General features: G+C 43.2%; 1 protein-coding gene across 7 annotated transcripts in view; it reads right to left on the reverse strand.

Moving 5' to 3' along the window:
* The window catches only part of RAPGEF6 (Rap guanine nucleotide exchange factor 6), a 244075-nt gene extending 221366 nt beyond the window's left edge, over nucleotides 1–22709 (reverse strand). For 2 of the 7 annotated variants that reach the window (XM_075900363.2, XM_089769490.1), the window contains exon 1: nucleotides 21023–22709. In XM_075900363.2, coding sequence (XP_075756478.1) covers nucleotides 21023–21091 — 69 coding nt within the window. In that variant the 5' untranslated portion in view covers nucleotides 21092–22709. Of the gene's footprint in view, nucleotides 1–7867; nucleotides 8530–11053; nucleotides 16139–21022 lie in introns of those variants that run through there. The other 5 variants (XM_075900358.2, XM_075900357.2, XM_075900359.2 and 2 more) reach the window with 5 other exon arrangements.
* Nucleotides 22710–25004: the final 2295 nt, after the last annotated feature.

Genomic DNA, 25004 nt, shown 5'->3' on the forward strand with positions numbered 1-25004 from the left:
TTCAAGGAGAAGTTTTGGTTTTTAATAGCAGTTTTATTAAAAACACCTTAACAGGATTTCTTCATCAAACCACTGCCTATATAAGTGGTATAAAGTTTTGGTTGTGGAATACTGGTCTAACTTCTATGCAGAGTGCAGATTCTGCAGTCTGAACAGCTTCCATCTCAGGAGAAGAGAGCAGATCTGTCCTCTGCATAGATCAGAGGTGGGCAATAGTTTTTTTTTTTTTGGGGGGGGGGGGGGAGAGGGAGGAGACACTCCATGATTTTGGAAAGTGGTCAAGGGCCACACTTTTCTGTGGAGGAGGTACAGGTCTAGGATGGTGCAGAAGGGCACTCAGGATAGGAGACTGGGGAGCAGGAGATGATGTGAGGTCTGAGAGGGAGTTTGGGTAAAGGAGGAGGTTGTGTGACCTGGGTCAGGGGATTGGAGAGTAGGGTCGTGGGGGGGAGGGTATGGGTACAGGAGGCCCCCGCTTTGCGACAGTCTGAGTTACGATCCCCCACACTTACAGCCTTTTCTGTAAGTGCAGAAGGGGCCAAAATCAACTGACTTACATCCTCGGTCCCACATTTACGATGGCATACGACCCCTGTCATAAATGCAGACTCGAATTACGACACCCCCAACTTGCGATGCAATCTCCGGAACCAATAGCACTGCAAGTCGAAGGCAGCCTGTACTGGAATAGATTCTGGCTTGGGTGAGGGATACAGGAGGGGGTACAGGGTCTGGCAGGAAGTTTGACCTGGGGTAGAGGGTACAGAGGGTTTGGAAGGTGACCTGGGGGAGGCAGTTGGGGTGCATAATGGACTGGGGTGCCAGAGGCATGCTCTGGCCAGGAGACACTTACCTAAGTGTCTCCTGGCCAGCAGCCCTGCACCACCCCCAAGACAGGTTGGGCTCCCTGCCTGCTGCAGTCCCAGGTCACTTTAAACTGTAGGCCAGTGCTATAGGCTATTCCCCTTCCAGGAGCTGTGAGCCACATGAAGAGAAGAGACTTGTGCTCCTCTCATCCCCCAGGCCAATCTCTCAGCTCCTATTGAAAAACTTGACGTACATGCTTCTCAACTCGAAAATATTGTAATATTGTACATGCTTCTCAACTTGAAAATATTGTAACAGGAAGTTGGTTGTAAGTACGGATGGTCGTAAGTCAGTGTGTTCTTAAGTTGGGGAGTGGCTGTACTCTGTTAAAAACAGCATCATCAATTTCCAAGTCACAAAGATTAGAAGCAGGTACTCTGGAATGCTTATGGACCAATGTTACAATACTGAAAGCACAAGACAGGAAACTAGCTAGTGCCTGTTGCTCTACCAAATTATGCCAAAGAACAGGATGACATTCTCCTTAAGCACTTATTTAACTTGTAAGTAAAAGACAATTATCATTGGGAATCTTCAATCTGAAATATGTTCTGGAAGTTGCATGCCACTAGTATTAAAACATCCTTCACTTTACTAATAATTATTGATGATAAAGTTCTAATTCAAAAAGTGCTGCATCCAACATGGAGCAATTCTCTATTACACCTCACCTTTCTTGACAGAATGCAACTGGATCACAAAAGAAAATTAATGGTGGTTGAGATGTAAGTAATTATGATTTGACCCAAATTGACTAAAAAACAAATGAGGAGTCCTATGGCACCTTAGAGACCAATAGATTTATTAGAACATAAGCTTTTGTAGGTGATGAAATGGGTTTTACCCACAAAAGCTTATGTCCTAATAAATCTGTTAGTCTCTAAGGTGCCATAGGATTCCTCATTATTTTTGCAGATACAGACTAGCACAGCTACCCCATGAGCTAAATCAATTAGAAGATTTTAAACAGAAAAATATGACTGATAATTGGGAACTAGCAACTCAGGAAAATGTTAAACAGTATCTACTGAAGTTAAGTATTTTTAAATCAGCAAGTCCAGATAACTTACATCCGTTCTAAAAGAACTGGCAGAGGCGCTTTCTGGACCATTAATGCTGATTTTCAATAAGTGTTGGAACCCTGGAAAGTTTCAAAGACTGGAAAAAAAGAGGCAGTCTTGACGAAGGGTAGAACAAGATGACCCCTTTAATTATAGGACTATAAGCCTGATATCAATTCTAGGCAAAATAATGGAACTGCTGATAAATAACAATTAGTAAAACAATAGGAGGATTATATAGTTAATGCCAATCAATATGGGTTTATGAAAAATCTCAAACTAAACTCTAATTTCCTCAAACAAATATCAAGTTTGATAAACAGCACTGATGCATTTCTGTAAGTCATGGTACTGCATGACATTTTGATTAAGAAACCAGAACACAACAATACAAAATCCACATGGCACAGATTCAGTGGATTAAAAACTGGCTAACTGTAGGTCTCAACGTATAACTGTAAACACGGAATCATAATGGAGCAGATAGGAGTCCTGTCTAATTATTGACTGGAAGACAGCCCTGTCAGATTTGACATCTGATCTAGAAGATGCCAACAGAGTAACAATTCTTAAGTAGATTAACAGAACTTAAAAGCAGCTGCTCTACAAACAACAGAAATATAGACTCCCCCTGAAATGAGCTACAGATGGCTGACCTCTAGTAGAATATGCCTACCTCAAGAGGAAAGGGGTAGTTTGTTCAATGCATAAGAGGTCTTAATACAATCTGAAACCCACAATGAAAGCCTATGAAACAAGATAGCTTGACCTCTAAAACTATTACCAAGAGACACAAAAAAAAAGCCTGTGAGAACCATGGAATGTCTTTTTCTCCCCTCTAGAGAAGATGACATAGCTTGAAAAATACAGAAGGTATGAAACCTGGCTTCCACAGGAGAGAGTTGTGCGGTTTGCGGGGGAGGGGGAAAATCTGGTAAACATGTAAGTAGATACATATGAAAGACCAAAACAATTTCCAGCAACAATCTCAAATGTTGTTTGAGTGTAATTCTCTCCTTATAGTGTTTGTGGAGCCTGCCAAAACCTGTACTTTGCCCATTTTACAGCAATGGGAAATGCTGTTTTTATGGAGAGTTGGAATAATGAACTTGCTGACATAGATTCCAAGGGTGTGTCCTTAAAAAGGACAGACACACCACACAAGTCCCACACAGGAAACGGTTCCTGATTGCCCTAGGGGTGGAAGAGTGCAAAGTTTCCTACATCCTACCCCCACCCTGCAAGGAACGTGTGGTACTTCAAAGTGCTGTGCGCTCCTCACAGGGCAGGAGGAGGCTTTGCACACTCTCCCACCCCCAGGCCAGTCAAAGCTTGGGGATGGGGAGACTGAACAAAGTTTCCTTCATGCCCTGCCTCTGCCCTGCGAGGAACGCATGGCAATAAGAAAAGTGCTGCGTGCTCCTAACAGAGTAGAGGAAACTTCGTGTGCTCCCCTGCACCCAGGCTCCACAGGGCGGGGGTTGGGTGGAAGAAACTTTGCGCGCTCCTCCCACCCCCAGACCAATCACAGCTTGGGGACGAAGGAGTGCGTGAAGTCTCCTCCAGCCCTGCCAGGAGTGCATGACACTTCAAAGTGCTACATACTCCTGGCAGGGCAGAGGAAACTTCATGTGCTTCCTCCATCCCCAGGCCCTAATGGGCCTGAGGGTGGGAGAGCAGAGGCCACAGAGGCCTTTTTGCCCACCCCTTGTCTAGTGAGAGAATTCTCCCATTTCAGAAATACATACTGTAGAAAATAGGGATGTAAGCGACTAATCAAGTCACTACTTGACTACTCTCCCCTTCCTCCCCTGCCCCTGCCTCTGTATCAGAGGCAGCAAGGGGAGCAGCACTGTCTCCACAGTGGCAGTAGGGTTGACAGATGTCCGGTATTCACCCAGACAGTCCGGTATTTGTGGGTTCCACCTGGTTTAAAAAAAAAAAAAAAAAAAAAAAGGAAATGTCCGGTATTTCCTGTTTCCATCAGATGGAAGCCCAGCGGGGACAATTTTCCCCTGCTGCATCTGGCACGGGTGGGGAAGTGAGGACCATGGCAAAGGGAGGCAGGAAGGGATATTTCCTGGGCACCACACTGGGGGGGGGGGTGCGCCAGGCTGGGGTGGGAGCGGAGTGCACGCTGCTCTGGCCCACATGACCAGCAGAGACCTGGGAGCTGGCCACATGATGCCTCTCTCTACACCAGCCGTGGCCAACCTGCGGCTCAAGCCGCATGTGACTCTTGCCCCCGAAAAGTGCGGCTCGCAAAGCCGCTTCTGCGCCCCCCTCAACAGCCTCCACCCCACCGCCCAGCTCCTTCTTCTCCTCCTGCCCCCGGGCTCTCTGTGCTTCCCAGGTTCTTACTATATTTAAAAGGCAGAGCTGAAGTGGACTGGGACCCAGCGTGAGCCGGGACTGCTGAGTCCCAGCTTGCACCATCGCCTGGAGCTAGCCCCCTTATCAACTAATCAAGTAGTTAATTGAAATTCCACCAACTACTCGATTAGCTTATTAAGCGCTACTTAACATCCCTACTTGAAAACAGCCTTTCAAGTCCCATTAGTGGATTACTGAGCCCGTCAAGCAAAGATGATCTATCAAATTGCTCTGGGCACCTGGCAAATGAAGAAAAGGACTAGCTCTCCCTTTGCCAGTTGTCTGAGGCTGGAGGCTTTGATTAAAAACACAGCAAAGGATTCGCAGCTCCCCGCCCCACAGCTAATGCATTGCCTGGCAGTTGTCTGGGGTTACTGCATATATTTAAAGGGCTCACAGCTCACAGTACCGCGACCAGGAGCCATGAGCTATTTAAATAGGATCCTGCTGCCTGAGCCACTGCCTGGGCATTCGGTGGCATGGGCAGCAGGATATAAATAGAAAGTGGCCAGATGCAATTCGTGGGCCAAATCAAAGTTTCAGGCAGGTTGTATCCAGCTCTGAGCTAAATCAGTGGTGCGCAACCTTTTTTCAACCACGACTGCCCTATATTCGTGTCGTGACCCCCAAGATAACTTGAGCAGCATGGCGCGGTGCTTAGATTCAGCTGGCCAGGGCCTGGGCCCGACTGTTGGCAGCCCCCCAGGAAGACATCTGCAACCCCTTTGGGGGATATGACCCACCGGTTGCACACCACTGAGCTAAATGATCCTGCACTTATGCATATACAGTACACACATATCCACAGAAGGATCTATGCAGACAAATGCTCTAAGAGGAGCTTTGGGTTAACTGCCAATTTATTTTTATGAGACTATATCTGGTAAAACTGTTTCTTGGAGAGCACTGTAACAAAAACATAACATTTCTTATGACAGTACATCCCGTTCTCTCTCTTTAGTTGTAAGTAAAAATTGATACCCAGCCCATCCTTACACATTACTAGGAGTCTATTAAGTAGATTTATTCCAGTTGTTTTTATTTGGCAACAGAATCCAAATTTCAAGAGTACTTGACATGCACTCCCGCCGATAAAACACCTTCCCTCCCCCACCCTTCTTCTATAATTCCAATGTCTAAGGAGTGTTCACCTAGTATGGCTGTTAATGAGGCCTTGGAGTTATGTTCTGCAGCACAGATTTATTTTGCAAAGACTTTTCTAATTAAAAGTCATTTACGTAAAATTTGAAATTTTACTCACGATTAGTAAACTAACCAAAAAGCAAAACACCAGCAATTTAAGACTATAAAATGGGAAATAAAGAAATAGCAAAATGTAAATAAAAAGTCAGAATTAAGTTTTTTTAATAAATGTTTTTAAAACATTACCTACTCTGGAAGCCTGGTTGCTGCATTTGTAGCCTGACAGTACTCCACGGCATTATGCATTACAGAAACTATCAAGATAACAAAATATAAGTACTATAAACAATTTAAGAAGTCAGAAATTATCCTGGATTTTTACTCTTTTCAGAAAAAAAGCTAGATGTGAAGGTAGGACTAACTTCCTTAAAGCAATAGCACTTCACGTGCTGCCACATAAGAAAAAGGGTTCAAATTCTTCACATGCGCCTTCTACCTTCTGAAAGCTTAAAAGGTAGTGCCTTACCACTATACCTTTCAGCCAGAAACTGGGGCTATTATGCAAAATTTCATGTTGATGTTCAGAAGCTAGCTTGGGAGAAGAATATCAGGAACTGAATGAGGAAAAGACTAAAGACAATAAAATATTTAAGAATATAGATGAGATTGTTAGCATTTCCACTATATGAATGTATTTTGTTTAACATTTGTTTTTTGGGAACACCTATGCATTTGATGTTCCCATTTTCTAAAAGAAACTATACATGTGAACTTAGAGAAGTGTTTCTCAAAGTGCACTATGGACCCACTTTGAGAACGGTACTAACGGGCCGCTCCATTTTGTTTATGTGAAGGCTCTGCAGACAGAGTCTTGAGGCTCTCATTGGCTCCGGTTTGCTGTCTCTAGCCAAGAGGAGCTGCTGGAAGTAGCTTGGTCTGGGTTGCCACTTCCCACAGTTCTCCTTGGTTGGAAACAGTGAACCGGAACCAATGGGAACCATGAGGCTCCGTGGTTATGGAGTCTTTAGGTAAACAAAATGGAGCAGCCTATTAGCCACTCTCTCAAAAGCCTTGACTATCCTAGGCCAAGAAATTCGGCCTCAGGTACACAATTCCAGCTATGCAAAATGAGTAGGGACAACTTCTGTCAAACTCTGAAGCGTGTCTTAATTATCTAACACCATGCACAGCCGCCTATTAGCAACCATTCTTGAATAGGTTCAGAAATATTTTTATCAAACTTTTTATGTTTAGAAACTAAAGGGAAATTGACCATAAATATATTACTGCAACTGCTCATAGAAAGCAAATGATTGTCAAAAAAAAAAAAACCATGGCGCAATATGAAGTCAAATCATTTACAATAAAAAAAAAAATCATTCCATTCCTTTCAGCCGCAACCATTCAAATACATATGCTCCCAACACTTTAAAGAGCAGAAATTAAATGCAGCATTTAATCTGCAAAAAAAGTGTTGATAAGTTAGCAAGTCACAACTTAAATGTACCACTATTTACACAGAAAAACATAATGACAACTTCAAAAAAACTGAGCACACTGGTGCAAAATTTCAGGAGGAAATCGCTTATGTTTTCAAGTTTTTTGGCACAGATACACAAGTTCCATCAAGTTCAATGACACTAAAATAAATTTTAAAGAAAGCAAATTCATCTATTTAATACATTGTTTTAATGAATCTTATGGCATGTGAGAGTCTCTCAATTCAGAACAGACACAAGATTTCCACTACAACTCTTACGTATAGACCCAGCAATTAAATTAAGGATTTCTTTCCTATATAAAAAAAACCCAATACACATAGTTCAATTAAAATACAGATTCCTGAATTTCATTACAGATTGGATGCAGAATTGATGGAAACTGTGAGAGTGGCTAACTTGCAACATTTCTCATACCAGACATTTTTATTAATATTGCTGCTTCTCACATTTGCTTATTTAAAAATTTAACTTTATCTAAGCATTATTTTGTTGGCACTCTTAATACAACATATGCCCTAAGGAATACTGAGGTAGAAACATTTGAGACATTAAAAGCTACAAGACGATGCAAGCAGCGATATGTCCATTTATTTTCTGTGATGAAACCACATGGTTACTCAACATCTAATTTTAATGAATCAGACTTGGAAATTATGTTCAGCAGACAAGCAAGCATGGAAGATTACAATGCTTTCTACATAGTGAGTCACTAAACTACAGAAGACAAAGTACAAACTCTGAAAATGCTACAAATAATGCCTACATACATACTGCTGTTGCTAGAATTTGTAATGCACAATAATTTGAGGCCTTCTCGTACAGATGCAATCCTATAAATCAGGCTTTCCAATGCATGAAGGAATCAGTGTAATGGAGATGTGAGAGGAGCAGTGGGAATAGGATACTGAAATACATGCTCACCAGCTGATTTTCGCTGACCCTTGAGTGTGGGCTGGAAAGGTAGGGAAAATTCGATTTCTCCTATAGGTCATCTCCAGAGTTTGACAAGTTTCTACTCTTCTAGAAGAGAAAATAACTCTTTCCGATCCTGTGTGCAAAATCAATGAGCATTCATCACAGTGGTAGAAGTAGTACAGGTTGAATCTCTCTAGTCCAGCACCCACAGGACCTGACTGGTGCCAAGCCAGAGAATTTGACAAACTACAGGAGGTCAATATTGTCTAGCAGCATCACCAACACTTCCATTGCTTAGTGGATTCTTAGAAGACATTTAAGGGTAAATTAAAGCTAAGTAACAGCACAGAACACTGAAAGCCAGGACTAGTGGCTATAAATAAAATTTATGAGACCGCAGCAAACTTGGTCACACCTATGAAAAATGGACATCCAGCTAAATAAAATCATTCCAGACAAAGGATATTTCTGCACCAGTGAGGTTCGAGCTATATGTCTATTTTTCTGTTGGGTTGTGGGACAAAAGGTAAGGACATTCTATGTGGAAACTTCAAAAGAAAAATTAAACCCATCAATTCTGCTCCTATGTTTTCACACTTGCTTAATTTACACAAATACTAATGCAGTCTGAAAAACCATGATTCACAGGTATAGAATGGCCGCTGAATCTTAGCAGGCAAAAAAAAAAAAAAAAAAAAAAAAAAAACCACAATACATGTGAGGAGGCATCCTGGAAAAAAGTTTGTGATTATTTTGTAGGGATTACATACTAATATATCACAACCATGAGAAGTTATTTTTGAAAGAATTCCATTTTCCAGTAAAGAAAATCTAAGTCTATAGCCAATGAACAAATCTTGTTCAGGCCTCTGTTGTCATGAGAACAGAAAAATACCCAAAACTGTGGCCATCACTTGAAAGAGCTTTGTGTTCCTGTGTTAGGGATGTAAGAAAACACTTATCAGGTAGTCAAGTAGGAACTCAACTAGTCACTTCCCCTCAGAGAGGCAGCAAGGGGGGAACCCCAGCCGATTCCCCCCCCAGCACTGTTTCCCTCAGGGAAAGAGGAGGTAGAGGGCAGCGGGGAAATAACACAAGTGGGGATTCAAACAGCTCTGCTCACGCCGTCCAACTAATGCTCCTCACCCTTTGAACTGTACAGGAGCCGCCTTTGGCTCTTGTACACTTCAAAAGAAGAGGTAGAGAGGGAAACCCACATCAGCAGGGACTGCTTTGGTACCCACTGGCTTGAGTTCCCACTGCCTCTCTCCCTTTGAAATATACAGTAGAAGAGCTGAGGGCGGCTCTTGTACATTTCAAAAGGAAAGGTGCAGAGGGACAGCAAGAGCCCCCCTTATAGACTAATTGAGTAGTCAATGGAAATTCCATCAACTACTCAATTAGATGATTAATCAAAATGTAACATGCCTATCCTGTTACACTACAGGTTATACCTCCCTTAATCGAGACACTCTGGCCCAGTAACATCCATGGTATGGCATGGGTCATGTTGGGAGGAACCTTCCCTGGTCCAGAAAATCCCCTCAATCAAAACCAGTTAGGTCCAGTCTAAGGATGTGAACAACTAGTCGACTATCGGATAAGCGAATGATTATCAGACAGTAAAGTTAACTAGTTCCCCTCCCTTGTTGCCTCTATCAGAAAGAGGCAACAAGGGGGCGGGGGTACTTCAAAGCTGCAGTGCCGTTTGGAGCCTGGGGCCAGACCCCGGACTCCATGCGGCACTCCAACTTTGAAACACTGCATGCATCCCAGGGCCAGCTGAGGTATCCCCAGGCTGCACGCGGCATTTCAAAGAAGCAGCACCACATGGAACCCAAGAACAGCAGGGGACTCCCTTGCTGACCCATGGCTCTCCTGCTGACCCCGGGCTCTATGCAGTGCTGCCACTTTGAAACGCTGTGTGGAGCTTGACGCTGGGATCAGTGGGGGTGTCCCCAGCTGATCTTGGGCTCCACGGGGCGCTACCGCTTTGAAACACTGTGGGGAGCATGGGGGCCAGCAAGGGACTACCCCACTGGCCCCATGCGCCCCACAGCGCTTTCGCCTTTGAAGTGTAGCAGCAGAGCCTCCCTATCGACTAACTGAATAGTCAATGCAAATTGCATAGACTATTTCATTAGTCAATTACTCACAATTTAACATCCCTAGTCCAATCTGTAATACCAATTTAGCTTACAGATAAGGCTGCTGAAAGTCTAATTTACCTTTCAAGAGTTTATGGCACTGGGTTACTTTTGGCATTTCACCCAGCTTGAAAGTGTAAGTGAAATGGGAGCTTTTTCTCCTGCTTTCACACATAGTTTGGGTTTACACCACTGTAGGAGATTTTTTTAATCAATTTTTTTCCCAAAGGAACGCTATTTCTATTTAAGTTGCCTCTTCCCTCCTCCGATTTCTGAAATTTGTTTTAAAATGGATTCTCTATGGACGATCTTCACATGGAGACTGGTGTTAAATGTATTTTAAAAACAATCCCAAGCATGCAGTAATATCAAAATTCTCAGTACTGTTTATTCATACTTGGTTAAGTTGCTAATATAAACAACAACTTTGATAGACAGATTAAAAATTAAACAACATATGCTTGGTCAATTACAGTTCCCTAAACCACTAAGTTTATTTTAACAACTAAATCCCTGACCCTCCAAGTTGCTCTATGCAGGTGGAACTATACTCTTGCATAAAACCCAGCTGAAGTCAGTGAGACTGCATGGACACAGATTTCCTGTTCTGAAAAGCTTATGATACAAGGAATTAAATAGTAAAAAGAGAACTGGAGTATTTCTTCCTTCTGTGACCCACACACAAAAAATCATGCAGATATTTGCAAGTAGGCAACAGCAGCCGAACAGCCAAAATACACACTTTCATTTTAGGAATATTATACTTGACCAAGACTCAAAAATACAGATGTATGTTTCTAAACTAAACTAATCCAACAAAGAATGTTAGGAAATCCTCCAATCTATCCATTCAAAAATAGTAAATGTTCAATGAGGAGTCAATGTCACAAGATATAGCAATTGCTACTCTAGTTAAAGTTCCCTGATCAAGCTATTACAAAAAATCTTGTATTTGAAAACAAACTTCTTAATTGTGGGATAAAATGCAACATATGTTCTAAGCTCAATTATACTTCAGTTAAGTTTAAAATAGTTTCATTTATACTTATGCAGCCTGGAGCCAGTCTTGAATTCTATTCAGGCGGACACTAAACAAAAGCCACTGTTTGCCAATTTTACCACAGTGATCTCAGTAGTTTATCCTAGAAATTCTAATGGACAAGAGTCACAGAATTTTTATCCTAGAAATTCTAATGGACAAGAGTCACAGAAGCCACCACAAAGAGCGCCGTTGCTGACCATCTCAGAGAAATCAAGGAATGAACGAGACATAGAAAATGAGCTGTCCTAAGGAATATTGGCAGGACAACTGCAAAGTTCACGATGAGCCATTTGATTATTTATACAATGGCATCTAGAGGCCCAAGATGAGAGTGGGGCCCTTTTGTGCAAGGTAACCATGAACACATGACAAGAGACAGCTTAACCTAAGATCTTACAAATGAACTAGAATTAGCATAGAAGAAAACACAGAGGCACAGCCAGGTGTAGTTATAGTATATTAGGTTATACTACAGAGGCTAGAACAAAGAATCTTTTTAGCTTGTATTGGTTAAAACCAGATTCTGAATGTGATCATGCATATTTTTTGCACTACGTATCATTTAATTCCCAGAGCTATCCCATTCATTGCACAATATTTTCCCCATATACCTACTTCTACTAGCTCTGTCCATTGACAGCATCCTTTAAAGCTGCCAATCACTAACTTCAATATGTACCTTGACAATCTCATTTCTCTCTTCGTACTATCATGGGATTCCTGAATTTGTTTACTAGATAGCTCATAAGCCTAACAGCTACATGATATTATAAACTTTACTAATGGTAACCAGATAAAATAAACCAGGAATTTAAGATTGCTAAAGGATTTGTTCTTTTTCAGCTGACTTTAAATGTTTTTCTACTTGCATTCAGAATACAGAGTGACTGCATAGTGGACAAAGTACAGGAACTCCAAGGTCCCCCTCTCCCCCCCCAAAAAAATTTAGTTATTAGTTCTCCATGTCACCTTGAGCGTTCTTTTTCAATTTTCTGCTTTTTATTTCTCCCATGACATAGCATGGACAAAATACTATTACCCCTTTTGACTCATGTATTTCACCAAAGATTATTCAAATTAGGAGAAATTAGTGATGAGCTCAGGTGTTTCTTTAAGAACAATGTACAAAGCCCTTATGACAGGCAGAGATTTCACTTGGTCCTGCTTGGGTGTTTTCAGGTTTTCTTCCAAAGTCCTCTCCTCCTTTGGCAACTTTGCTCTAGTCTTTCCAGATTCACAGGCATGAGGATTTTGCAATGAAGGAAATGTTCAGTGTCTGTGTTTTCCTTTAAGAGAAGCAATGGTCTAGCTTATTTAGGATGCTTACATGGGATTAATACAGCTAAACAATGGGTCATAGTTTACCTACAATTCTTCCCTGTGGAAATCAACTTGAAACTGGTCTGCTGAATCCTTGTTCATGGTTGCAGTTTACAAGCTATCTTCCTTTCAGTAAGGAAGAGTCAGCTAAAACCGAGGCACAGCAGTATTCCTACTGGTTTCCACCCCCTTCCTGTGGCAAGTTTCTCCCTTTTTAGCTTGATTCTTCCATGCAAAGTAGGCACTACAGGTGCACCTATTTAGGACAAGACCTGCTCATTTAACCTTCTCCTGGTTAGGATGGGGGCAAGCCTAATCACGGTTCTGTTTCCCTGAACAAAACAGGAATATATGATAAGAGTGTATTTTCTCATGAAGCTAAGCCCCTTTCAAACAGCACTTAGCCCAAAAAGCTCTGCCCTCTAGGCTTTTCTCATGGCTATGCTTTACTAATATACCACACAGAAAGATAACAAGTGTTTATTATCACAAGACTGGATATGAGCATTAGTGCTTACGTCTGTGTGACTTCAAAGAGGAATTATTGCCATTCTCTGCTCTGATAAACTGTTCATGGTACAAAACTATGCTGGCAGGTATTTATTAGTAGCAAATTGTCAGCATACCACTCCCTGTCAGCAATCTCAATTTACTGATAAACTCTGTAATCAATGCATAGCTTGTTTTTAAAGGTCCAAGTATGCAGCCCTGCAATTTACAAAATGGATATCAGTCTGAACAGATTTAATCCCTGGAAAGCTGCAGTCACTGCTGTTAATTTGTATTAGTTATGAAACCTCCTGGTTGCAGGCTCACATGCTTTCAAGTTAAAAGCCAATTAAATAGAAAATCATTTTGAATTTAAACATTCCTCAAATAATGAAGTATTTATGTTTTGTTTGGCATTAAGTTTGAGAGTACAATGAAAAAAGTTGTGTCTTGCATATTATCAATTTTGGTACTAATTTTGGGTTATATTATTAATTGTAAAGTATACCAACCTGAAAATGTTAAAGAATCATTCAAGAAAGCGGGTGTTGCAAAACTTTCTGCAATAATTTCTAATGAGCCAAATCATGGATTCAGCTCTCAGCTTCAAGAAACTGGCTGGATGAGGTGTGCAGCTATTAAGCTTGTGGACACCAGGAAATTCAGTAATATCGTTATAAAGGAATTAACTTTCAAAGCAGTGTCATCATTCCAGTTACAGTGACCACACATTGGGAGTTATCCTGGAATTGCTATTCTTATACCTCGGCTAGTCAATTTCCCTATATAGACAAAGGTAAGCATATGTCTCAGGGTTTATGTACTGAGTTGTACCATTGATAAACATGTACCTGAGTATTTGCAGGATCAGGATTCAAAACTGCTACTGCCAATATTATTATTCATGGGGGGAGGGAGGGGAGAAGACTAGCTATCTCCTGATATGGAATGTTTAACCTTTTAATAGGCCCCCCCAACATAAACTTTAAATGCCAGCTTCCTTAAAACTACCAAAATATCACAACTACAATATATTGCATCCAGAAGAGAGATTTTTTTTGCACTAAATTATTACTACCCCTCTTTCAGTTTGAGTTCCAGAATTCTCATTTCAATAAAAAAAAGTTTCTAAGACAACAAATTAGAACCAACATATCACTCTAACAAGAGAGGGGCAAACCAAGACATAGGTTAAGGAATAAAAAACTCATGGCAAGAATCACATGTCCAGCATGAGGCCTCGTGTACTTAGAATAGAGAAGATAGAATTTGTATTACATACAAAATCAGAATATGTAATTCAACACAAAAAAAATCTTTTTAGTTCTAAAAGACATTTATGAGCATCCAATACTGTTTGCAGAGATTCAGATAAAGTTATTCAAGAAATTAAGTTAACATAGACCCTGTTAAGCACTGCGTGCACCATACAGTTTTCAAGTGAGGTACTGAAAAAAAAAGCATTTTACCAATCCCATATTTCACCTACTAAGCTTACCAAAAATTAATAGATGCATGAAAAAACTATTTTAAAAAGCCGGTTATTTCTAGAAACAAGAAGCAGATGTTCTCTTCTATTTGTCTCAGCTGTGCTGCTATACAGCAGAGTCTCTGTTATGCTGCCAGCAGCAATATTTATTTATTTATTTATTACAGCCATTTTATTGTGCCCTTCACTGTAATTTCTGGGTACACTACAGTATCTGGGTTCAGTGTTTATGTTTAGATTAATGCAAAAATGTCTTATGTCTTAAAAATATCCTGACACTGCTCAGAGATCTTTATTAGTACAACTCTTAAACAGATTACAGTGTAATTTTTTTTCCTTTCATTGTCTTAAAAAAAGTGGAAGGGAGATGGGGAATGAAGAGAAACAGGATTTGTTTCCAAATAAGAGACATAGTAACATTAACCTAAACCCAGAAATACTTGATGCATCTGACAAAGTGGGTCTTTGCCCAGGAAAGCTTATACTCCAATAAATCTGTTAGTCTGTAAGGTGCCACAGGACTTGTCGTCGCTTATTGCAAATACTGTAAACTAAACCATTTCTTATTACAAACAAGCTTTGTCGATAAATAATCTGATATCGGGGGCAAGATGGTTTCAATAACAAATCACACTAGCTGAGGATCTGTCCCCATGACAACAAACTATGTGGCACAATGCAAACAAGCTTCCGTGCTTAATCATTCCATGACAGCTCAGACTGATCACTTTTGACACATGACTTTTCCATCTTAGTCAAAACACACGATAAAACCAGGTTCCAAGTTATCCCTTATATTTGGTATAAAGTAAATCTCGGAATAATTTTAAAAGATTTTGTAAAAGACAGACAAAACAGCAGCCAGATTTGCTTCAGACATGCAACACTGCCATGAATATGAGATAAGTGGTCCATATTATCATTAATTTGGCAATACAAACATGAGGGGGAGAATAGCTCAGTATAACAGAACCAGCAATACAAAAATAGAGGTTATACCTCTCTAGTCCACCTGACTAATTCCGAACAAGAGAATTTTCTGGACCATGGAAGGTCAATATTGTCTAGCAGCATTAGCAACACTTCCACTGCTTATTGGGTTGTTACAGGACATTTAGGGTGTGTCTACACAGCAAAGCTTTTTCGGAACAATGGCTGTTATTCCATAATAACTAGGGGAGCATCTACACAACAATTCCATGATTTCAAAATAATTTTGAAATAACGGATGGCTTATTCAACTTCCGTAAAACTCATTCTACAAAAAAAATGCCTATTCCAAAATAGCTATTTCGAAATAAGGTGTGTGCAGATGCTCCACTTCTATTTTAAAATAGCCCCTCACCAGGGCCATTTTAAGTTATTCCTCCTAGGGCTCTAAATCGAGATAGCATGTCTACATTAGGGAAGCCAGCCACGGACTAATTTTGAGACTTCCCTGCTGTGTAGATGTACTATTTTAAAATATACTATTTCGGAATAACTAATCTGGAATATCTTATTCCGAAATAACTGTGAAGTCTAGATGTAACCTTCGGGGTAAATTAGAGCTAAATAACAGCACAGAACACAAAGCTAAGACTGGTGGCTGTAAACAAACTTTATGGGACCATGAGAAACTTGGCCACACCCATGAAAAGTGGGCATCTGGCTAACTAAAATCATTCCAGACAACGGATGTTTCCATACCAGAGAGTTCTGGACTAGAGAGGCTCAACCTATACAGGCAGTCCCCGAGTTACGCGGATCCGACTTATGTCGGATCCGCAGTTACGAACGGGGCCCTCCCTCTCCCTGGTCTCCAGCAGACCAGGGAGAGGAAGCAAAGTGGCGGAACACGCGGGCAGCGGACAGCCCAGACGCGTCTGGGCTGTCCGCTGCCCGCGTGTTCCGCCGCTTTGCTCCCCGTCTCCCTGGTCTGCAGACCAGGGGGACAGGGAGCAAAGCAGAGCAAAGCCACGGAGCCCGAGGGCAGCAGGATAGCCACGGCGCGTCTGGGCTGTCCCGCTGCCCCCGTGCTCCGCGGCTTTGCTCCTGATGCCTGTGGTACAGCAGCTGGGGCGCTGCCAGTTGGTCCCGTAGCGCCACTCTGGGCGCCACTGGACCAACCCAGCAGCACCCCAGCTGCTCTGCCCCAGGTGTCCCCAAGTCAGTCGCTGCTGAAACTGACCAGTCGCTGACTACAGGAAGCCCCTACCCCGGGCTTCCTGGAATCAGCTGCTGATCAGTTTCAGCAGCAGCTGACTTGGGGATGCCTGGGGTTCTTAAGTTGAATCTGTATGTAAGTCAGAACTGGCCTCCAGATTCAGCCGCTGTTGAAACTGATCAGTTTCAGCAGCGGCTGAATCTGGAGGCCAGTTCCGACTTACATACAGATTCAACTTAAGAACAAACCTACAGTCCCTATCCTGTACGTAACCCGGGGACTGCCTGTATTAATAAAAGGCAGCAACAAATCTTTAGCAGATCATCAACATAATTACTTATTTGATATCTCAGAAGCTGGTTATAATGTTTTTCACAAATAAATTAAAATATGACTATATGCAGTACCTATTCAAACAGGAATCAAGTGTCTACATGTTAGCACACAAGTTAGATATATTAAACAATTAATAAGCATTGGAATGTTACTACAAGTATGAAATTTTGTTCCAGAACAGAAATTTCCAGATACCATTGGGAATGAAAATCTTGATCATCTAAGGGGAATGTAGGGAGTGTCTTTCTCTCTGTCAGTTGGGAGCCACATCAGTGAGGGTTTGTTTTGATCTTAACTATTCATAATATAGGCTAAGAAATTACACCCTGATTCAGGAATCAGAGCCACGCCATCAAAAACCTTTCACCTTCACAAAGCTCTACTGGAGTTAGTGGGGATCCAGAGGCCTGCCCAAAAGATGAATCAGGGCCTTAGCATACTTACAAGATATGATTTTTAATTTGACAAGATTAATGTAATGTTTGTCAGGTTATCTTTACTTCTGTTTTAGAAACATATTATTCAAGATGCTTTTATAACTGCCCCAGAGTGTTCTGTTAACAGAAGTGCCAAAAAAACTTGGGCTTACTATCAAAGAATGTTTCAAATATTTTACTTTAGCACTGCAAGAAAACACACACACACACACACACACACACACACACACACACCCCTACCTCTCTCAGAGCTGGAAGGGACCTTGAGAGGTCAGAGTCCAATCCCCTGCCCTCATGGCAGGATGAAGTACCATCCCCATATCCCTAAATGGCACCCCTCAAGGATTGAGCTCACAACCCTGGGTTTAGCGGGCCAATACTCAAACCACTGAGCTATCCCTCCCCCTTGAAACAAAAGTCTGAAGCATTAAATGCTGCCAAAAACAAACTCATGAAGCAACACAGAATGCCATACTAACTCATGTTTTGTGAAAAGACCAATCAACGTAGATGCCTGCCCCGGACACTAGAATGAAGTCTAAAATATAAGGATGGCCATACTGGGTCGGACCAATAGTACATCTAGCTCAGTACCACAACTTCCAACAGTGGGAAATGGCATACACTTCAAAGGAAATGAAAAGAACAGGTTATCAACTGATCTGTCCCCTGTTGATTAATCCCAGCATCTGACACTCAGAGACTCAGGGACATCCACATTAAAGCAGTTAGGGATGTTGAAATGCTTTTGTTGTTGTTGTTTTGTTCTTTTGACTTAAAGGCAGCTCCCCCTTAAGCACCAGCTTCTGCCTGCCCCCTCCCTTGCTGCTGCTTCCGATACAGAGGCAGCAGCACAGGGAGCAGAGAAGGAAGGCAAGCATGATGCTGCCTCTATATCAGAGGAGCCAGTACACGCAGGAAGCTGGTTTAAAATTCAGTTCCCCGCCTGCCCCCTCATGCTGCTTCCTCTGTAGTAGAGGCAGCAGCAGTGGGGGAGCGGCTTTGCATGTAATGGTGAAGGCTCATCAGTTAACCATTTAAACATGTACCCTACCCCATCCCTAAAAGGGGTTACATTACTGATGATCCTGTCTAATAACCAGGGCTTGCTGAATCGCGGCAAGCCCCGCTCGCCAGCCGTGCTGTCCGGTGATCTGCGCATGCACAGATCGCCCGAACCCAGCTCTTCCAGGTTACAATCTACTTGCCACGAGCGAGTAGATTGTATTATTTGTCAAGCCCTGCGAATAACCATTGATGTATCTATGTTCTATGAATATATCCAATTCTTTTTTTAAACACAGTTATAGTTTTGGTCTTCACAACATTCCTGGAATTGGGATGTAATATTGTAGTCAATTAACCGATAAGCAAACACTTATAGGTTAATGCTATAGACTACCCACCCATCCCCTGCCTGCAAACATTTTAGCCGACAGGCCAGCAGAGTCTTGGCTCATGCTGGGTCCAGGACTTACCCTCGCTGCAGCTCTGCATTTAAAGTTTATTAGGAGCCAAGCAGGCAGACAGCCCGGCTCAGTTCTCGCTCACACCTCAGGTCCCACGCTAGCACGTTGCCTGGGAGCCCTTTCAACTGTTTCTATTTAAAGAGCTTGTGCCTTCCCTGGCTGGCAGGCAAGAGCCCCAGGGAAGGCACAAGCCCTTTAAATAGGAGCACCTGAAAGGGCTCATGTGTCCCCCGCTTCCAGCACCAATCCTCTAGCAGCGAGCCCTTTAAATTGCAGGAATTGAAAGGGCTTGCAGTTCCTGTCTCGGGCTAAAGTGATGCCTGGGAGCTATAGAGGAGGCATGAGTATATTTTACTTTAGCACTGCAAGAAAAAACACACACACACTCCCCCCCCCCCCCCTCTCTCAGAGCTGGAAGGGACCTTGAGAGGTCAGAGTCCAATCCCCTGCCCTCATGGCAGGATGAAGTACTTTCTGCTACTTAAAGACTCCGCCCCTTCTGTTTGAGGCCCCGTCCCTTCTGGGGTGGCCCGTGACTTCAAAAAATGTTTAAGTGTCCCCCACTCAAAAATTATTACCTACCCCTGCTTTACAGTCTACTTTGGACTTAACTATCTTGAATAATTTTGCATCCACATGCTACTGTTCCTCTTGCCTCTCCCCATGGAGTTGCTTTGCTGCAAGCTCTAGGAAACTCTACCCCTGGAAGCTCCACCTCCACTGTTCCCATTGAGTAGGAATCACGGCCTATTGGAGCTGTTGGTGAAGTGTTGCTTGAGTAGGGATATTAGCATGTAGTTGTTTAAACAATTAACCAATAAATCTGGGCTTATCCACAGAATGCCAGGACAGCCTTTGTCTGTGGGGAGCTCAGGCTCCCTACCAACAGAGGCTGCTGCCTCTCTATCACAGGCAGCAGCATAGGTGGCAGGGGGCTCCCCAGGAATGGTGCCAGGAGCACACTTGCTGTTAGCCCCGCCCCTAGGGACCACTGAATAATCATATAACTACTAAAATTTGGTGTGGTTATTCAATTAAAAGATATCTAACATCCCTAGCCTGCAGGCGAGTGCAGGGTAGTGCAGGGCCATATGGAGCTTCCTGTTTCCTCCCCCATCAAACAGGGCTGCCCCAGATAAGTGCTATGGACCACAAACCTAGCACCAGCAATGAGCCCCCTCTTGCACTATAATCTCTAACCCCCTCCAAGACCCCGCACAGCAACTCAGAGCCTCAGTCTTGAGCCCACTCCACCACTCTAGCTCCTTTCTAAAGCTCATGACGCAATCCTGAGCCCCTCCTGCCATAACCTGAACCCCACAGCCCTACTCCACCACAGACTGTCCATGTTCAGAAAGAGTTTTGTTATGTGCACAAGTATGGAGGTGATGTGTGCCACATTTATCACTGTCCCACCTCAACACATTTCTAAATTTCTATAGCAATACTCTTTACGTAGCCTTTTGACAATTAGCTCAAAGGGATCAGGCAGGACATTTCACTTTTCCATGAAATATCAAGGGAGAACAGATGTTTCCCTGTCTCAAACATGGGATTGGAGTACTCTTTTCATACTGTTCTTCAGCTGTTGATCACAAGGAAATTTCAGTAAGGTAAAAGGGCAAATGTAAACCAACAAACCAAATCTTTCACTAATGAGCAAACACTGTCAAAGATACATTGCCTGGTAGACATTAAAATCTCATAATGCTGCTCTTCTACAGTATGTTGAGCCCAAAAATATGGTTGATTGAAGCTAGTCATTTTATTGGAATTCACTGATTTAATATAAATAGCTTGCCTTGCAAATTTCTGTTCCCCCACTTTCTAGGGGAAGTGTGTCTGTTCCTTAAGCATAGAAAAAAATTGCATTATGGTGTTAGTGAGTGGATTATGTCAGGTTCCTAATTTTTCATGAAACTTTGCAAGACTGATATAAGTATCATTTTTAACGATGCATGTGTGCCCAAAGTTCCATCTAACCCAATGAATTGTTCTGCTATCCATTTTGAAAATCATGACTTTATAAGTGTCTTGTGTATCCTAAATGCACTATATCCTGCAGAGTACGAAGGAACCTATTTTGAAGAAAAACAAAAAACAAAAAAAAACTTGTAATGGGAGGAGTATTTCCTGCTAATTTAAAAAAAAGTGTCAGCACATAAGTGCCAACACTGCAATTTTCACAAATTAAATTTATATACACACAGAAACCACTGAACTACTGATCAGTCTGGCAATATACAAGAAAAGAAACAAGTGAAAAGCAAATTCCAAATCCATTACCTCTTGAGTCCTTTCTGATGTTTTTTTCTGCAAAGCCTGTTTAATCTTGGGATCCACAGGAGAGGTCATTCTACTACTTTAATTCTCCAGTTATGAATTCCACAAAACTAGTTTATGACTTGGGAGGCAGGGGAGATGAAGTGATTCTTCCCAGATCAAAAGGAAAGCAATGGAAATTCCAAGTTTAGATTTTATCAAAGGCTTCTTTTTCAGCCCCCTTCAGTCCTCCCTGAATTTGGATGTAAACTTTGTGTCACTCTTGAGTTACCCTTTTTAGCCGTCCAACAAAATTGGCAATCTGGCAAATAATGGATTTCCTCAATTAGGTGGAGCTCAATTCCTCTAGGGCATTTCCCTTTTGCTTATGCAGTATCCAAAGGGTTGAAACAAACATCCAAAACGTCCTTTCATCCTATATGCCATTCAGAAAAATCATCAGGCAAAAAAAAGGAAAATGAGGAAGTAATAGCAGCAAAAGTTTCTTCAGTCACCAAGGACGATAATCCAGAAAATGAAGGAATCTCATCATTTAACATCAAATTCAACGAGAGGAGGGCTGATTTTCAGGAAGATCTGCGGGGGTGGTTACTGATTTTCGGAATAAGGACCAGGTTAGTGACCTGATACATAGGTTGTTAGGGCTGTTAGAGACCAGCTCCAGGGTTTGGAACAGATATGGTCAAATTGGAAGAACACGGGTTTAAGGATGATCTGGTATTTAGGGAGAGAGGGAGGAAGGAAGTCGCGATTAGAGGAAGTGCTGAGTGGAGTCAGGCATGGGGGACTGGCTGGGCCAGTGGACTTGAAGAGCAATGTTTGGAAAAGTGGGGTGAATTGGAGGCAAAGGGCTTTCGGGGGTGGGTTCAAAGAGAAGCGGACAGGAAGGGTGCGGGGATCAGGGGACAGGTGAGCGGGGGGAGAGGTCAGTCGCGTGCAGGGAGGGGCCTGGGGGCAGACGCGAGGTGTCAGTAGTCGGGAGGGGCGGTTCGTGAGGAAGGGACGGGGATGTCCGCGCGTGGCGGCCGCGGGGACTGATGAGGAGCCGGGGCGGGGGTGTCAGGGACGAGACCAGGGTCGCTCGGGGGGGACCACGCAGAGGGGCCGGGTCAGAGGGGGGGGCGCGGGGCTCAGGAATGTGGGGTCCGTGGCGGGGGGGGGGCGGCCTGCGGAAGGGAGCTCCAGGGGGGGTTCCCGCTTCCCCCTCGCTCGCCCGGGCGGGCGGCTCACCAGGCGGCGGGCTCCTCCGCGGGGCTCCGGGCTCCCAGCTCCACGGCAACTCTCCGGCCAAGCGGCGACGGGGGCAGCCGCCACATTCTCCCCACAGGCGGCCCGGGGCCCCCTGGCAGCGCCTCAGGCCACCCCCGGCGCCGGCGAACGTGAGGCGAAGTCTCGGGAGTCTGTCGGGCTGGAGAGAAGTTACCGGCCAGAGTTGGTCTCCCTCCCTGTACCCGCCCGCTCGAGTTCTAGCTACCTGCGTCTCTCCTTCGCTCCAGAGGAAAAGGGGGACGGGCGGGCGACCAGTGTCGCGCGCGGGGAAGAACCCAAACTATCCTCCGGGGCATACAGGCCGCCCACCCAGGGCTCTGCCTAATACGCCGGGGACCCACTTTCCCCTGCCGTCTACCTCGATTACAAAGTTGGCCCCCGACAAAAACTAACGAAAGCGGGCGCCGAACACTGTGTATTGCCGAGAAGGGCGGAGGGAAAGGGGTGGGCGCTTGGAAATAAGGGGCGGTGATCGTGCACCAAGTTCCGCCCCCTCCAATTCAAACCCCCAGTTTGAAGCATCGCGAGGATTGCAGCGCAAGAAGGGGTTTCGCGCGCGTGCGCAGTAGGAATGTCTCCGCGTCGGCGCTGGTAGTGTGCGCTTGGCCAGCCAAGTAGCCCAAGAGGCGCGGGGAGTTCAGGCTGCGGGGGTGGAATGTTGGGGGAGGGGGTGGAGTTCTCCGGGTGTCTGGGCTAGACTGCAAGGTCCGCTCCTGCTTTGGTAACTGGTGCAAATATTGGAGCAAAGGGTAGGAATAAATGGTCAGTTTCCAGATAGAGGGAGGTGACTACTGCTGTCCCTCGGGAGTGTGCACTGGGACCAGTCCTGTTCAGCTGTTCATACGGGATCTGAAAATATGGATAAACTTGCAAAACTAATAAAGCTAGCTAAGTGGTCCCAAGCAGACTGCAAAGAGCTATAACAGGCTGTCAAAACTGGGTGACTCGGCAATAAAATGGCAAATTAAATTCAATAGTGTTAAATGCAAAGTAATGCACATTGGAAAATATAATCCCAACTGTACAGATGAAATGATGAGGTAGGAAATAAAAGCTATGGTACCTAGATGACTGTGTCCTATATTCAACTTAATACATTTTAATTATAAAGTTTATTAGGCTCCAGCCCATAATACCCTCCCCCTCCCCCCATCCTTCAGTGAGTTTTGTGAAGACAGATCTCAGCATCCACATTCAGCATCATTTTGGTCAAAGAGTAGTCTGGATTTGGGAGTCCACCTGCATACAGTTCATTGCAGGATTAGGTCCTTTCAATAGGTAATTTCAAAAATAAAAAACTTTGTAAAAAATTCACAAACCAAATTGCATTAAGGAAATAGATCATAACAAAAAGTAGCGTAATCAAAGAATTTCACATAGCAATATCCATCCTTTTATAGGAAGAACTGAGTGTCACCGAACATATATCTTTTGCTTGCATTTGAATGCAAAGTACAATCTCAAATATAGAATTAAGAATTAAAGTGAATTATACTATGTCATCTTTGTATTGCATTTAAAATTTGTTTAAAAAATCCCTTTTTAAACAGTTTACAATGACATTGCTTTCCACACACAGATTTTGCCAAAGGTATAAAACTAGAAATCCTTTTACAGCTCAACAATTATAGCAATCAGCATTAAAGATGAAGAATAATAGTTTGGTTGTAATGAGCTATATTACCAAATGGAAAGAAAAGACTTAGGAGTGTTTTAAATACAGGGTATATAAGAAAATTCATGTTTTATCTTAAATTGTCATGTTCTTTGCTTTTTTATGTTCCTTGTCATACATCCTTAACTTTCTCTGTGGTGACTGCTAGTATGAACATAGTATGAATGCAGTAAGTACTGAGATTGAAGGGCCTTAAGACCACATTAACATGCAAGGAGACAAGGATGACAGGTTGCCACTGCTCACTGAAAGTAGAAGGAATGAAATATCTCTGTCATGGAATGATTAAGCAAGTCATATGTGTCTTACAGTTTGACAGAAAGAAGCATAGCTCTCTTACACTGCAAGCATGTCCATGGGAAAAACAACTATGGGGATAGTTGGAATTTATGGAAAACATGGTTATGGTTAATGATTCATATTTCTAATCTGCTGTTCAATTATTAAAAGATTTGGTTGATTGGTTGTAGAATAATCCAAAAAAGTTAGAAATGATTTACTAAAGCAAACATTAGATGATTAGATTTACTTACTGACATTCCTATCAAAATAGTGTGACTATCCAGGTACATGGCACTTTTGAAAGGTGCCAGTGTGAACACTGTGGAATTGCAGTCCTTTATTTATGAACCATGACAGTGCCTTTCCTACCACCAACCCCTCTTCCTGCCTTCCCCACATCATTTTCCTTCCAACCCAACTAGAAGAGACCAACTAGTGTAAAGTATTATACTCTGATGAATCACTCAATTGGCATGCCAGCTGTAATTATATTGGAGAGCTGAACATCTGCCCGTTAGGTACAGGCAGTCCCCGACTTACGCGGATCCGACTTATGTCGGATCCGCACTTACGAACGGGGCTTTCTCGCCCCGGAACTCGCAGGCAGCGGTCCCGCCACCTCGACATCCGGGGCGAGAAAAGCCGTCCCCTGGTCTGCTGGGGACGGTCTCCAGCAGACATGGGGCACCGGGAGCAAAGCCGCAGCCGCGGCGGGTTCCCGCGCTTCTGAGGCTTTGCTCTGGAGCTTTGGTCGTAAAT

This window comes from Pelodiscus sinensis, chromosome 16, assembly GCF_052426305.1.
Source record: "Pelodiscus sinensis isolate ZL-2025 chromosome 16, ASM5242630v1, whole genome shotgun sequence".
NCBI classification, from domain to species: Eukaryota; Metazoa; Chordata; order Testudines; family Trionychidae; genus Pelodiscus; species Pelodiscus sinensis.